General features: G+C 38.0%; 1 protein-coding gene across 1 annotated transcript in view; it reads left to right on the top strand.

Annotated features, from left to right (window-relative positions):
- LOC150102064 (protein phosphatase 1E-like) overlaps window positions 1-16,542 on the top strand; it is a 127,343-nt gene that overhangs the window by 89,560 nt on the left and 21,241 nt on the right. The window contains exon 2 of the mRNA XM_090399961.1: window positions 6,611-6,729. Coding sequence (XP_090256087.1) covers window positions 6,611-6,729 — 119 coding nt within the window. The remainder of the gene's footprint in view (window positions 1-6,610; window positions 6,730-16,542) is intronic.

Below are 16,542 nucleotides of genomic sequence, written 5' to 3'. Positions count from 1 at the left end.
CGGGATATCGTTAGTGCATGGGAAATTGTGAAAGAATATTTGTTAGCAGCAATGGTAACTTGTATACCACAAGTGAAGAAGAGGACACAATTTGGAGTAAAGTGGATGACAAACAATATTAAACAGGAATTGCATGTGAAAAAGAGGCTATGGAAGAGATATAAGGAGACAGGTGAAGAGAGGATGCGTGAAGAATATAAGACACAGGCCAGAAGAGTGACTAGCGTGGTAAGGAAAGCGAAACTGGAATACGAGAGGAGATTGGCCCTAAGATCCAAAGAAAATCCTAGGGAATTTTTTTTATCTATGTGGCCAGTAGGAGGAGAAATGACTGTGAAGAATGATATTGTGGGATAAAAATGGGAATAGAGTGACTGATGCAGAGGACATGGTGGAATTGTTCAATGACATGACCACTTTATTGGAGTATTTCATCCTGGAGGAGTCAGTTTTAATGCTAGAGGGATAGGGCAGGTTCAAGGTTTAAAGGTACATGAGGGGAGTGTGTTTCAGATACTGAGAACTCTGGATGTTAATAAAGCGTTGGGACTGGATGGTATTTCACCACGAGTTTTGAGAGAATGTGCTAGGGAACTGACAGTGCCTTTTAACCTGGCTTTTCAATGAAAGTCTGGCTTCGGCAAAGGTGCCCAGGGAATGGAAGGAAGGTAAGATAGTGCCATTGCATAAGGGTGGTAACAGACTGGAAGTGTAATTATAGACCAGTCTGTGTGTCATCAGTAGTTGTTAAGATCTTGGAGAAAGTAGTGGGGGACCGTATACAGCACTGGGAAGATGGGGGTAATGTTAACTGTGAGAGTCCACATGGATTTGTGAAAGGGCGCTCTTGTTCTAGCAATATGCTAGCCTTTTATAATAAAGTTACAGGAACATTAGATGAGGGAAAGGCATATACTGCAATTTTCTTAGACTTAGCAAAGGCATTTGACAGGGTTCCACATGATAAGCTGATATTTAAGTTCCAACACATGGGTTTGGATGTCAGATTGGTCAACTGGATTCAGGATTGGCTGTCTGATAGGTATCAGAGTTGTGTATGGTGGAGCAGTTTCAAGGAGACAGAAGGTTACAAGTGGGGTCCCACAAGGCTCAGTACTAGGACCTATATTGTTTAACCTTTATATCAATGACATTGCCAGTGGATTGCAAGGGGATATTCAGTTGTTTGCGGATGATGCGAAGCTGGGAAGGATTATTAGTAATAGTGCAGATGTGGTAGCCCTGCAAGAGGATTTGAATAAGCTAGTTAGATGGGCAAATGAATGGGGGTGTCAGTTTAATGCAGCAAAATGTAAGGTCTTGAGGTTTGGGAAACATCCATGGGATGCTGCATACTGTATGGGAGGAGTTATACTGGAGGAAGTTGGGGAGACAAGAGATATGGGGTTGATGATTGATAAAAACCTGAAGTTTAGGGGACATATTGCAAAGGTGGTGAAGGTAACACAGAGGATTGCTGCAATTATGAGAAGGACACTGACCTGCAGAGATAAGAGGGTTATCATTCTGTTGTATAAGTCTCTGATCAGACCACACTTGGATTATTGTTCTCAGATTTGGTCCCCAGGATTTGAAGGGGATAAATTAACTGTGGAAAAGATACAAAGATGGATGACAAAGATGGTCTCAGGACTGTACAAGGATAGTTATGAGAATCGGCTGAGGGAATGTGGACTGCAGAGTTTGGCGGATAGAAGGAGAGGTGATATGATTGAGACTTTTAAACTGCTGAGAGGTGGTTACAGGGTTGACACTGGGGAGTTCTTTCACTTGGTTGAACAGCAGGAAGGAGTGATGACAAGAGGCCATCCTTGGAAGTTACGAAAGGAAACTGTGAGCTAGAGGGTGAAGAGTGGTTTCTTTGCATGGAGGGTGGTTGAGCTGTGGAATGCATTGCCTGATAGAGTGGTGAGGGTGAGAATGGTCAATGAGTTTAAGGAGTGGTATGATAGACTATGTGTTTCTTAGGGGGAACCTCCCCTCGATGAGTCTTGACAGACTTTATGTTCTTAGGAAGGACCTCCCACGATGAGTCTTTTGACTCCATGGAGGCCTGAATAATAATAACAATTAAGGTAGTTATATGAATATTAAATTGTAAACAAGTGATTTACATTAAATAATATTTACAAATGTAGCCTTTGCCATGGTGGATTATGTTGGATTCTGAGGAGAGTATTAATAATTTAAATTTCTCTTCATTCAGAATCCAACAGTTCGTAGGGTAAGTTAACATCTATTCTGAGAGAACTAAAAAAGAAGGAAAGAATTTAAGTATAAAGGTAGGTGAACAAAATTAATAGGAAGAGAAAGACTGGTAAGATATTGAAGATAAATGCTTGTGGGAGGTTAAATGAATATTATGGAGGCTGTTGAAATAGTAAAGGAAAGTACTATAATATGAATTGGATATTATAAAGGTGACATTAAAACTGAAGTGACATAAAAGAACAAACAAGAATATAGTTTCTTGGCAAGTTTAATTTAAAATTTGTATTCTGTATTAGTTTAAACTAGAAGATAATAATATACATGCTGACTGGCATATGTCTTAGTTAAACAAGATCCTAACACTATTTTCGTCAGGGAGAACCATGGTTCCATGACAAATCAGTTACTGGAACATGCTAAAATGTAGCACCAGTATCAAGATAGGCATCATCTTTGTAAGAAGTATCAACAGAAAAGAAGTGAAACTGACAGAAGAATTAGTAGTATAGATGTGATTCATGTTTACATCTTGTAGTTATTTGGCAATAACATTTGGGGAAAACAGAGTAGCTGTATTCAGCACTAAACATCAATTTCAAGACAGAGCAAACATCAAAATGGAAAAGTGCACATAATGAGATTTATTTGTATATTTAGACCTGCAAATTTCTGGTATGGAAGGAGAGATTTTGTCATTAGAGAAATCATCTAACAAAGTTGATTCTTGTTGGAGATCTAAACAGAGAGGGAAATGAATATCAGACTTGGGAAATTTGGAGTAAAGAGCAGAGCTAATATATCTGCTAGATATTGTTCAGGATACGGATTAGCCATTACTAACACCATGTTCCAACATAAAGTTAGCACAAATTCACCTAGAGAGGCAAGAAATAAGTCTCTTGTTATTCTTGATAGTGATATTTTCACACTGGGAAAAAACAGGCATGCAGCTTTCGGAGTTAAACTGTATGACTCAGATACGCAAATATTCAAAAATAATGAGTATAAAAATAGTCAAACCTGGTCAACTCAATAGCTGACTCAAAACATTGATTTAACTATGGAGGCAAGCTGTTTACAAGGATAGAAAAATCAAAAGTATGGTGGACCCAAGAGGTGGTCTTGGAATAGTATAGAATGTCCCTAGCAAGAGAGTGGACATGTCCTCTGAGTGAATACAGAGAAGAATGTGAAGAGCAATGTGTAAAAGTAGATAACTCATGGGGAGACTTTAGTTGCAGACGTAGCATGGAATGAGGAGTTAGCCAGAAAAGAGATCAATGCAGCTTGGGGGATATTCAAGAACTATCTAGCAGAAGTAATGTCTAAATGTATTCCAAGGGTCAGAAGGTCAAATAAAATAGGTGTGAAATGGATGAATGAAGAGATTAAGCATGCGATACAGAGAAAGGACATTATGGAGGCAGCATAAGAAGTGGTAATAATAAATTCCATGAGGATTACAAAGATCAGGCAAGGCAGATGACTTGGTTGTTAAGGGTAGCAAAAGTGAAAATATGAGCAGCAGTTAGCCAATGAAGCCAAAAAGAATCCTAGGGATTCTTTCGATAAAGGTCTTTCATTCTTGTGAATGACTCGATGGAGAAATCGAGAGCAGTTGATGATGGGGAAGAGAGACTAAGTGAGTGAGAGGTGTATGGGAGTTGAGCAAAATTGATGTTAATAAGGCTGTGGGATTTGATAATATATCGCCATGTATTCTGAAGGAATGTGCCAGGGAGTTGACATGTGTCTTGACATATTTTTTTAATGAGTCTTGCACTGGGTCACCTTCCGAAGGAAGGCAAGATTGTGCTGCTTCATAAGGGAGGTGATTGAACTTGAGCATTAAATTATAGGCCTATCTGTGTCGGATGTTGTGGTTAAGTTGTTGAAGCTGGTGAGAACTAGGATCAAGAATTGGGTTGACAACAATGGTATTATCTTTGATGGGCAGCATGGATTTGCTAAAGGGAGATCATGTTTTAGTAATCTACTTATTACAATAAGGTGACTGCTTCCTTGGACAGAGGAGAGGGATACACAGTAATATACTTAGATTTCGCAAAATCTTTTAATAGATTACTGCATGATAGTTGGATAGCCAAACTAGAGCTGATGGGGGCTGGATATTAGATTAGTGTATTGGATTGGAGACTGGCTATCTGATAGGTATCAGCAAGTTGTATATGAGGGAGCAATATCCTGGAAGAGGAAAGTCACTAGTAATGTACCTCAGGGGTCTGTTTTAGGGCCATTACTGTTTAACTTGTATGTTAATGATATTGGCGAAGATTTGAATGGGGATATTCAGTTGTTTGCAGATGATGCAAAGTTGGAACAAACTATGAATAGTAGACATTATTCTTGTTGAGAGGCTTATACGCTGGTTGAACATGATAACTAATAATTAAGGAATTGACAGCGTACACTAGAAATATAAATTAAATAAACTTTAATATATACTTTCCGATATTTCAGCAAACGTCACGTTGCCATCTGCTTGGGAACTTAATACAAAGACACGTGCACACAAGTACTACACAACAGCAAATGAGAACTGAAGCTAGGAAGCTAACGTTTTCCTAAAGTCCTGGTGGGCTATATTGGTAGTTCTTGGCCTTTGGGCTGAAGTTCTTCTGATAAATGTTTCCCAAATTTGGGGCAGTCTCATGCATTCGAATTTGTTGAGGTTTGGCAAATATCCATCGCCATTCCCTACATCCGAGGCATCTCGGAAAAAAATCAACAAAATCTTAAAAAAACATGACTTGACCACTTGTTACAGACCACATAGAAAATTGGCATCCCTTATCCGCTCCACTAAAGACCAACCACTTCCCCTAGACCTACCTGGTGTATACCAGGTCCCTTGCAACTGTAAATTGTCCTACTTTGGCCAAACAGGCAGGACAGCAAATATCAGAATCTCAGAACACAAGGATTACATCCGATTTCACCAGTACAGCCACTCTGGGCTTGCAGACCACGCTCTGGATACTCGCCACAGAATAAGATGGAAGAAAGTCGCAGTAATACACTGCAGCAAGTTCAAATATGAAAGACTATTCATGGAATCAGCCTCAGCCCTTAGGAACATGCCAAACCTCAACAAATTTGGATGCATGAGACTGCCCCAAATTTGGGAAACATTTATCAGAAGAACTTCAGCCCAAAGGCCAAGAACTACCAATATAGCCTGCCAGGGGGCACCATCAGGACTTTAGGAAACACATTAGCTTCCTAGCTTCATTTCTCATTTGCTGTTATGTAGTACTTGTGTGCACGTGTTTTTGTATTAAGTTCCCAAGAAGATGGCAACGTGACGTTTGCCGAAATATCGGAAAATATATATTTATATTTCTAGTGTATGCTGTCAATTCCTTAATTATTCGTTATCTTGATTAGTAGAGATGTTGTGGCCTTACAGGAAGACTGAGTTAATGGGCACAGGAATGGGGATGAGAGTTCAATGTTGCAAAATGTAAGGTTTAAAATTTGAGGAAAAAAAAATGGGATGTAGAATTTATGCTTGGTGGGGATATATTATTGGAGGTTGGGGAAATAAGCGATCTTGGGGTGATAGTGGATAAGGATCTAAAATTTAGGGGACACATTGCCAAAATTGTGAGGATAACATAGACTTATGGGAATGATGCAGAGGACCCAACTTATAGGGAGATTTTTTCCATTGTATAAGGCTTTGATTTGGCTGTACATGGACTACTGTGCACAGATTTGGTCACCTGGTTTTCAAAAGGACGAAGAGATGTTGGAGAGGGTCCAGAGGTGATTAAGGTAGTTTGACCTCTGGAATGTCGAATATGAGGGAAAATTGAGAAGATGCAATTTAGAGTCTAGTGGATAGGAGGAAGAGGGGGAGATATGATTAGATAACTACAAGTTAGTAAGGGGTTATAAGATCAATGTTGGAGAGGTTCTACAGAAAACAGTGGGAGATCAGGGGAGAACCAGAGGTCATCCCTGGAAATTGTATAAAAAGAATGTGAGCAGTGGAGTGAGAAGCAGGTTTTTTTTGCATGCAAAGTTGTGAATGATTGGGATGCCTTGCCTGAGAGTGTGTTGTCTGCAGAGAATTTGAGTTTTTAAGGTGTTGTATGATGAGCTGTATGTATATGATAAAAGGACCTCCTAGATGAGTGGCTCCATGGGTCTTGGAACATAAATTGAGTATCCCATGTCCCAATAAATTAGAGCAAACAGATTATGAGGAACTTAATGATTAATTGATAGAAATCTGTTTCATATAAACTAAAACAAATTTTAATTATATAAATTTACTATATATATATATATTTTAAAAAATGGTATTTTAATTTCTAAATTTTAATTTAGAAATTAAATTTTCTTTTATAAGGAGATGTCCACCCACCTTAGCATTGGTCCTTGCCAGGAATGTGGCAGACAGCCTTTCCTCATCTGTCCAACAGTGGGTGTTAGATTATGGCAGCAACTCTGTGGAAGAAGAAAAAAACTGTAAGGATAGAAATTGATTTCAAGAACTTAAAATTGTTTTTAAAACATAAAACAAATACTTGTTAGCATTTGTTTTGATAGTGCTTTTTACTTCAAATGAAGAGATTCTCTTGAGTAGTGTTTCGCAAACTTCATTTGTATATTTTTTCTAGGACATCATCCTTATTAGGATCAGTCTAATTCAAGCAATTTAATCTGATTAAACTTCGGATATGAAATTTATTAGTCATAATTCTGCACCATACCCTTGAAAATTTTCAGCATACTGCCAGTGTAACATCAAAATATACTGAAGATGAGGATTGGAGAGAAATAGATTCATATGTTTATCTGGGACAGATCATGAAAATTGAAGGTGCATTCCAGTAGTGCACCTCAGAATCAAAAAATTAGAATAATCAAAGAAAATGTGTTGAATGATTTGCAATTCTAATTTATTGCATAGGAAATAATTATTACCAAATATGAATTAGCATCATCTAAATATACATACCTTGTAGATTATATAACCATGCAAACACAAACATGCAATATAAATTATAAGAAAACTTATTTGAAAACATTCACAAAATTAGAATAATATTTTAATGTGGTTGAATATTAGAATAATGGGAGAATAAATGCACAAATTGCAGTCAAAGGGAACATGATAATTACAACTTCGTTGCATCCCCCTTAGCTTTTATGACTAAACAGTTTAGCATATTATTTATTAGCAGTTCAGTCTTTTATCAAAACATGTCAATATGGTCTGCAGACTAAAAACAAGTTAATTTGTCTCTTGGGACAACTTCTTGAAGACAATTCATAATTTCCTGGGAATTCTCAGTGGGGTTTTAATCTAGTGAGTTTGCTGGCCAAGGAATTGCATTGATTTGCTTTTCTTTGAGCCATCTAGTAGTGGCTTTGGAAGTGTGACAAGGAGCTGAATCTTGCTAAGAAAGGAAATCCCCATTACATAAATCTTCAGATGGCAGTAACATATAAAGTGCTCAAGAATTTTCTTGGTACACTTTGGAATTGATTCTTTCGTACACAATACATAACCTACCTGGACCCTGTGTGGTCATACAAGCCGATACCATGACAGAAGTTGCAAATTTCACAGAATGTTTCATGCATTCTTTATCAAATGCTTCTTTCTTAAGATGCCAAACGCGTATCCCTTGATGACCATTGGACACACAACGTTACTTTATTTGCTAAAAAGTACCTTTTCCAGTCTTCTTAACCCCACAATGGTTTTTGTTACACCATTGCACTCTAGCTGCCTTTTGCTTGAAGTCATTAGCTGCTTTGTCTTGGACACATAATTTAAAATCCAATTTGAAGTCATCTTTGTATCATAGATTTAAACACGTTCACACCTAGTTCTTTCCATCTCCTGTGAAAATACCTTACGCTTTGTAAATGTTTTTTTTTCTTCACGATATTCTTCAATCTTCTCATATCTTGATGTAATTATTACATTTCAACTGCTACTGCATAGATTATTTTGAAAAAATCCAGATATTAGAATACTGTCTCAATACTTGAATCGCTTGCTTGAAAACATTTCAATTCCTTAACTATAAACTCTTGAGTTTGGCCTTTTTTGTGTAGAGATACCATAAGAAACTTCTTAGCTTGTGATATGTCACTCGTTCAACCCATGTTTAGCAAATGATTGACTGAAATCTACCCACAAATGATTCCTCACACACACAAGTCAGTCTCACAGCTACTGAAATATGCTATTTCTATGCTCTCCTCAAAAGCAATTGGGAAAAAATTGGAATATTTTAATATTTTGTACCACATTAAAAATTATTCCAATTTTGTGAATGTGTTCTTATAATTTATATTGCATTTTGTATTCTATTTATATTCCCTGTAATCTACGAAGTACATACGAGGTGGTATCAAAAAGTTTCAAGACTAGCTCTGTTTATGAGAGATTACTTTATCTACGTTTACACACTATCACCTTCAAAATAGTCCCCTTGCATATCCATGCAGTCTCCCACCATTCTTGCCACTTCTGGAACGTGTCCTGGAAGTCTTCTTTTCGAAGCATGTCGAGCACCTTCTGCGATTCACGCTGGATGTCCACAATGGTGTCAAAACCTTTGAGCTGGATCTTCATCTTCGTGAAGAGGGCGAAGTCTGCAGGAGCCAAATCTGGAGAGTAGGGTGGGTGTGGAAGTGAGATCATGTTGTTTCTGGCGAGAAACTCGCGTGTGAGGAGAGTTCAGTGACAGGGTGCATCGTCGTCGTGGAGCATCCAGTTTTTCGCACACCACAGATCTGGTCGCTTTCGCCGAATGTCCTCCCTTAGATGCCTTTAAAACCTGGCAGTAGAACTCGGTACTGACGATCTGGACCCTGAGCACAAATTCTCGATGCACAATGCTGTGAATTTCGAAAAAGACCATAAACATGCACTTGGTCGAGCTGCTAACCTGCCTCGCCTTTTTCGGTTGTGGAGATGATGGGCTCTTCCACTGTGAAGACTGTTGCTTCATCTCAGAGTCGTACCTGTACACCCAAGTTTCATCACCGGTAATGATCCTCGAATTTCATGTTTTTTCAAATGTGAATTTCACGTTTGCTCTTTGTTCTAACTTGCTGCCCATGATGAAATCGCAGTTGTGGTAACGCAGGTGGTCAGAATAGCATCAGTTGCACAGCTCCTAGTGTACACAGGACGATGTCTTTTGGCCCACTGACTTATGAAGGTAGGTGTTCCCTGTGACTGTGTGTGCAGCCTTGTGCTGCCATTTGTTGGAGTGTTACAAACCTAGTCTCGAAACTTTTTGATACCACCTCGTAGAATTAGATTATGCTAATTCATATTTGACAATAATTATTTTCTATGCAATAAATTTGAATTACAAATCATTCAACTCATTTTCTTTTGATTATTCTAATTTTGATTTGGAGGTATAGTATGCTTTTTGGAAGATATCTTTGGAGACATCATTCCAATTAGTTTGAAAGGGAAATCTTTTGAACAATATATCTTACCTGTAATTACATGAGGCAGTGAAACCTGCGATTTAAAATGTTTCACAAATTGAGTTACCTAGGGAAGGTGGAAAAGAGTATGCTTGTGTGATGCTTAGAGGCAGAAACCCTTCCATTTGTGATCAAGAACAGGTGTGTATAGGACATCAGATACATTATACATTCCAAGTAGAAATGGACTGGACACATTACAACATACAATGGCCTAAATCAGATCATGTGTTGCAAAGTACATAAAAGGAAAGAAGAGATGGCAAGGTGATAACTAAGGATGGCTGGAGTACATAGGATGAGAAAAGCTGAAACGTGGAATGGAAGAAATTGGGGAAGATCTTCATCCAGTAGTGGACCGATCCTAGTTGAAAACAGTTTTGTTTCTATTTTTAGAAATGCAGTACAAAGTACAAGATATAAATATGTAAAACTACAGCAAAAATCTTTTTGACAGAAAATATGAAATAAGGCATTTGACATTATAAAGAAATACTGATGCAACTTGCAGAAAATTTTATCTTTATAATAAGTGCAACTCATTTGTCATCTTTCTCTCTTAAAGATTGCTAAGCTCTAGATTTAAGAGATAGGATAATTCCTTAATTGAAACTAATTCCATCAATGGTACTACCAATATTTCAGAGTTGGGACAGTATTAGGTTACATTAAAGCATTAGAAGAAGGTGAAATTAGCATAGAAAAGGATATTATTATTAGACACCTCCAGGGAGTCCAAAGACTCATTGAGGGAGGGCCCTGCTCTACAACTGTCTCCACTCGATCCACCATATTGGTAGAAGAAACAGAGCAAATTTCTAAAACTTCTGCATTTGTTTGGCTAGTAAAAGAAAGGATAAGTACGGGAAAACTGACAATCTAATTGCTACTGATAGCATACAGGGTTGGGAGTAGCATAGAATACTATTGAAAAAAGAGCAGACACTAACAGTTAATAATAATAAAATGCTTGAAATATTAAGCAAGCATGATGTTAATAAATTTGTGGTGCATTATCACAATACTTCATATGCAAACAAGATACAATGTCTATTTAAATTGTACATGTTTTGGTCATAAAGTATTACAAAATAAAGATTTATTGTTACAAAGACCATATATTTACAAATATATGGTCTTTGTATATATTTACATTTACTTAAGCTCTTACAAATTGCCTACCGGTTTCGCTAGTAACTAACCAGCTTTCTCAAGGCTTGCATAGTACAAAAAAGAGGTAAATGCAAAAAAAGGTTTCAAAATACAAAGAACCGTTTAGTACCTGTTAGGTAGCTAGGGTGACACGTTCGCGTGACATAACTACTCAGCATCATGAACATGCGTTACATGCAAACGCGTAATATGATTATTTGCGTACTGTAGCTCTGTTGAACTGAGGGAGTTAATTAGATTTTTCCAGGTATCGTTCAGAATGGCCCCTTGATTTCTGTTTAGGTTACTTCCCGTACGTAGTACAGCTGACGCTTCTTTAAATACTCTGTCTGTAATCCTCGTCTATGTAGGGCATGGAGCTGTTATTCCAGTCTATAGTGTGGTTCGAAGTTGAAAGGATTGGCACATCGCTTTTCAACTTCGAACCACACTATAGACTGGAATAACAGTCTATAGTGTGGTTCGAATTGCCTACCAGTTTCGCTAGTAACTGACCAGCTTTCTCAAGGCTTGCATAGTACAAAAAAGAGGTAAATGCAAAAAAAAGGTTTCAAAATACAAACAACCGTTGGTACCTGTTAGGTAGCTAGGGTGACACGTTCACGTGACATAACTACTCAGCATCATGAACATGCGTTACATGCAAACGCGTAATATTATTTGCGTACTGTAGCTCTGTTGAACTGAGGGAGTTAATTAGATTTTTCCAGGTATCGTTCAGAATGGCCCCTTGATTTCTGTTTAGGTTACTTCCCGTACGTAGTACAGCTGCCGCTTCTTTAAATACTCTGTCTGTAATCCTCGTCTATGTAGGGCATGGAGCTGTTATTCCAGTCTATAGTGTGGTTCGAAGTTGAAAGGATTGGCACATCGCTTTTCAACTTCAAACCACACTATAGACTGGAATAACAGCTCCATGCCCTAATTAGACGAGGATTACAGACATGGAGTATTTAAAGAAGCGGCAGTTGTACTACGTACGGGAAGTAACCTAAACAGAAATCAAGGGGCCATTCTGAACGATACCTGGAAAAATCTAATTAACTCCCTCAGTTCAACAGAGCTACAGTACGCAAATAATATTACGCGTTTGCATGTAACGCATGTTCATGATGCTGAGTAGTTATGTCACGTGAACGTGTCACCCTAGCTACCTAACAGGTACCAACGGTTGTTTGTATTTTGAAACCTTTTTTTTGCATTTACCTCTTTTTTGTACTATGCAAGCCTTGAGAAAGCTGGTCAGTTACTAGCGAAACTGGTAGGCAATTTGTAAGAGCTTAAGTACGTTGTAAATATATGGTCTTTGTAACAATAAATTTTTATTTTGTAAGATACAATGTCCTTGACTTGGTCTGTTGGACCAAAATTGGTAATGGGGAATGTTTCCTAAAGGATGAGAGGAAGGGAAAACCCAAATCACAGTTGGCAGATTAGTCTAGTTTGTGTATGTGAAGGTGTTGGGGAAGCTGGTTAGAGTAGTAATAGAAAAAAATTGGATTGAGGATAATGTCTACAAAGGACATGGTTTGGTTGAGTGAAATCTTGTTTCAATAATCTAGTATTTCTGACTTAGTTGAGTCTTCTGACTATGGCAATAATTAAATTGAATTGCATAACTTTACCCTTGCTAACATTAAACTGACAGCCATTTTGCAAATGGCTCTCAGTTTAATGTTATTCCAAACATTTTTCAAATTTCCAGCCTATTCAAATCATTCTGTAAATGCTGGATATCAGCATCCTTGATTGCCTTGCCTATCTTCTCATCATCAGCAAACAATTGCACATCTCCTGCCTAATGTCATTAATGTATCGTGGTTCACCAACAGTGGCCAAAGGACTGAACCCTAGGGTACACCACTGGTTACCTTAAATTTGGCATATTCACATCTACTGTATACCACTTTTTTTTTTTTTTTTTACCAACCATCTACTTACACAAGTCGAGTTTTTATATTCCATATCCCATGTACTTTAGTTAATGTATCAGCCTTTCATGTGGTATCTTATCAAATGCCTTAGCAAAATCCAGTATCATAGTTGGATTTATATTATATGGAAAAGACCAACTCAGCCATAATATTGTTATAAAAATATGAATAAATTGTTAAAACAAGACCTTCCTTTTAATGATGCCATGCTGTTCTTTGCAGAGTACAGTTTTGTCTACCCATTTCTATATGCAGGTTCTTACCAACATCTCAAATCTTCACACCCAGAGATACTGGTAGTTCAGTAGTTAGGCACATCAGTTTCTGCACCTCTGTTGTACAATGGAATTATCATGCATTCGTTACATTCCTGTGATATCTTTCCTGAGCTGAGAATTTATGCAAACATGTTAAAGGACTTAGCCAATTTGGCTGAACATGCCTTTAGCATACGGTCGGATATTCCATCTATCCCTATTGCCGAATTGTTATCCAGGTTTTGCAACACTGCTTTAACCTCATTTTCATGCACTTCTGTTCATCCAGTGTAGTAGTAATAGTATTGTGCATTCTTAACAAGAATGATGCATTAGTAATTCCAAGAATCTTGAGGACCCATCTGCAACCTATATAATATCCAGAACATGATGGTAAAACTCCAACACAAGAAAACCTGAATATAAGATTATAGAGATGTCTTTGGATCCTCTTTTTACTTTTATCACAGTAATTAAGTGACTATATCTGTGCTGTGATTCAGACTTTAACCACCTCCTTATCATAGCAACAATGCACAGAGTGAAATATACAATGTCTAATGGCATTGTTCATAATTCAACCAAATCTGTTATTGTGGTACCCCCTTCCCCCCCAGTATTACTTCCATAATTCTTCTCCTTTTGCATGTCAGAGTGGAATTTATTTCATCAGCTTTGCACTATACCAGCATTATTTTGTTCCATATTTAATTTATCATATTTGCAAAGAATTTGTTCTTGAATAGCTAAATTAGTTCAATACATCTAATTCTGAGAATGCAGTTGCTGTATGTGTCTTTTCATTGTTTGTTGCAACACAGTTATTTGATATTGGTGAAACTTTAATAGCATCCATGTTATAAGAAGTAAGCTAAACATCTATCTAAATATTAGGTTTAGTGTAAACATTATTATTAGTGTGTGTGTGTGTGTGCGTGTGCATGCTCACATGCACACACACTGTAGATAAATAATTGTGCCATTGAAGAGTTAAACATCAGATCATCTTGTATATCCTTTGCTTCTGTTTTCAGTCTGTATAAATTTTTTTCATTTACACCATATAGGCTTGGTGTTTTGAATGCTAGCCTTTTATAATAAAGTTACAAGAGCAGTAGATGAGGGAAAGGCATATACTGCCATTTCCTTAGATTTAGCGAAGGCATTTGACAGGGTGCCACATGATAAGTTGATATTTAAGTTGCAGCACATAGGTTTGGATGTCAGGTTGGTCAACTGGAATCAGGATTGACTGTCCGATAGATAGTATCAGAGTTGTGTATGGTGGGGGCAGTTTCAAGGAGGCAGAGGGTTACAAGTGGGGTCCCATAGGCTTAGTGCTGGGACCTATATTGTTTAAACTTTGTATAAATGACATTGTCAGTGGATTGTAGGGAGATATTCAGTTGTTTACGGATGATGTGAAGCTGGGAAAGGCTATTAGTAATAGTGCAGATGTGGTAGTCATGCAAGAGGATTTGAATAAGCTAGACAGATGGGCAAATGAATAGGGGTGTCAGTTTAATGCAGCAAAATGTAAGGTCTTGAGGTTTGGGACACATCAATGGGATGTTGCATCCTCTATTGGAGGAGATATACTGGAGGAAGTAAATGAGAGAAAAGATCTGGGGTTGATGATTGATAGAACCCTGAAATTCAAGGGACGTATTGCAAAGGTGGTAAAGGTAACGCAGAGGATTGCTGCAATAATGAGAAGGATGCTGACCTACAGAGATAAGAGTTATCATTCCATTATATAAGACCCTGATCAGACCACACTTAGACTGTTCTTAGATTTGGTCCCTAGGATTTGAAGGGGATAAATTAACTGTGGAAAGGGTACAGAGGCAGATAACAAAGACCTGGTGGCTCAGTTTCACTGGATGAAGAAATGCATTGCCAGTTTAGCCTGATGGGTGCCAAACGAGTGATCATTATAAGTGACTTTAATTTTCCAAACATTGATTGGGTTGATGAGAAAATTAATGATAAGAAAGAAGAGGAATTTATTGAATTGTTGTGAGACAACTTTCCCAAGCAGCATGTGAAAGAAGGAATTTGAGGTCAAAGTGTTGTATTTGCTCATAGCGTCAGAAGGGGTCTCTGTTAAGAATATGGCTATTTTACCACCAGTTTATGATAGTGATCATGCTGTGCTTTCTTGGGAAGTATCTAATTATATCGATGCCCTGATTAAAACAGGTTACATGCTGAACAACAAAGCTGGAAATTATGACCAACTTAGGAGAATACTATCTTTTGGTCCCATGGTATCAGTTACTGAAGGGAAAAATGGCAGCATTGCATGGGAATCTTTTGATAAAGTGCTTAAATGAGGCAGTCTCTTAATGTAACCCTAATGTTTGAAGAATAAATTGATTGGGAGTGAAGTGGATATGCAACCTTATTAAGCAAGACGTCTACAAGATGATGTGGAAAGAATATTGTAAGAATAAGAGCGAGAGGCTTTATGAAGTATATAAGGCTCAAGCCTTCTATTAGCTGTGATTATGCTTCAAAAAACTGCCCCTCCATATGGGATACCTGTTTGTGGTGGAGGGGACCTCCTAGTGATGGTACTGGCCCTTTTCATTCTTCCTGTTTTCCTTTGCTTTTCTTCCAGTATTCTTTGCTCTACTTCTTCTGAGTCTTTTTCACTATCCTTTTTCCAAACCACCATCACTTGAATCCAACGCATTGCTACTGTGTTTGCCGTGCGGTGCAACCCGTGGGTATCCTGAACGGGGATCCATCCTGGTAGTTAGTCTTGCTCTACTTTAGCCCCTGCTTCAGCCAGACTGGTGATTCTGGACAGCCCAGCCAGGATCAATCGTCTAGTGGGTATTTCATTAAGTCTTTCACCCAGTGGTCTGGGATTGGGATCCTTGGCTTGCTGTAGTGCTGGTATAGTGTCTGGGGTAGCCTTAGCATTCCACTCCTGAGCGCAGCCATTGCTCACCAGGCAGTGGGTGTCCATGTGTGGCTCCATAGTGGGTTGCGAGCTCTGGTGCCGAACCAAAAACTCCTTGAGCACGAATCCTTCATCCTATGTTTCAGGGATTCTAACAAACTCCCATCAGAGTACTGATACCATAGATACAGCATATGGAAACAGAAGTAAGAAACAAAAGGTATATGATACCAGTACAAATGTACCAACATTTTTAATCATTCATGCTACAAGTGAAATACCAATAGGGAAAATGTCACCCTTCTTTATTCAAAATGGTTTAGGACTGGCAGGACCACCTCCCGAAACTGTTAAGAAATTGCATTCTGGAGATTTCCTTGTGGAAACATTATGTCAGCAACATTCTGAAAAACTACTGAAAGCAACAACAATGGATGGAATAGAAATTACAGTAACACCTCATAAAACACTCAATTCCTGTAGAGGAGTGATATCAGACTGGGATCTCTTTAATGTTCGTGATGAGAAGATATGTTCAGAA

Source organism: Typopeltis vanoorti, chromosome 11 (genome assembly GCF_054136105.1).
Source record: "Typopeltis vanoorti isolate ZY-2024b chromosome 11, IOZ_Tvanoo_1.0, whole genome shotgun sequence".
Lineage (NCBI taxonomy): Eukaryota > Metazoa > Arthropoda > Arachnida > Uropygi > Thelyphonidae > Typopeltis > Typopeltis vanoorti.
The sequence above is the reverse complement of the archived record's forward strand: the minus strand, read 5'-3'. Positions and strand labels throughout refer to the sequence as shown.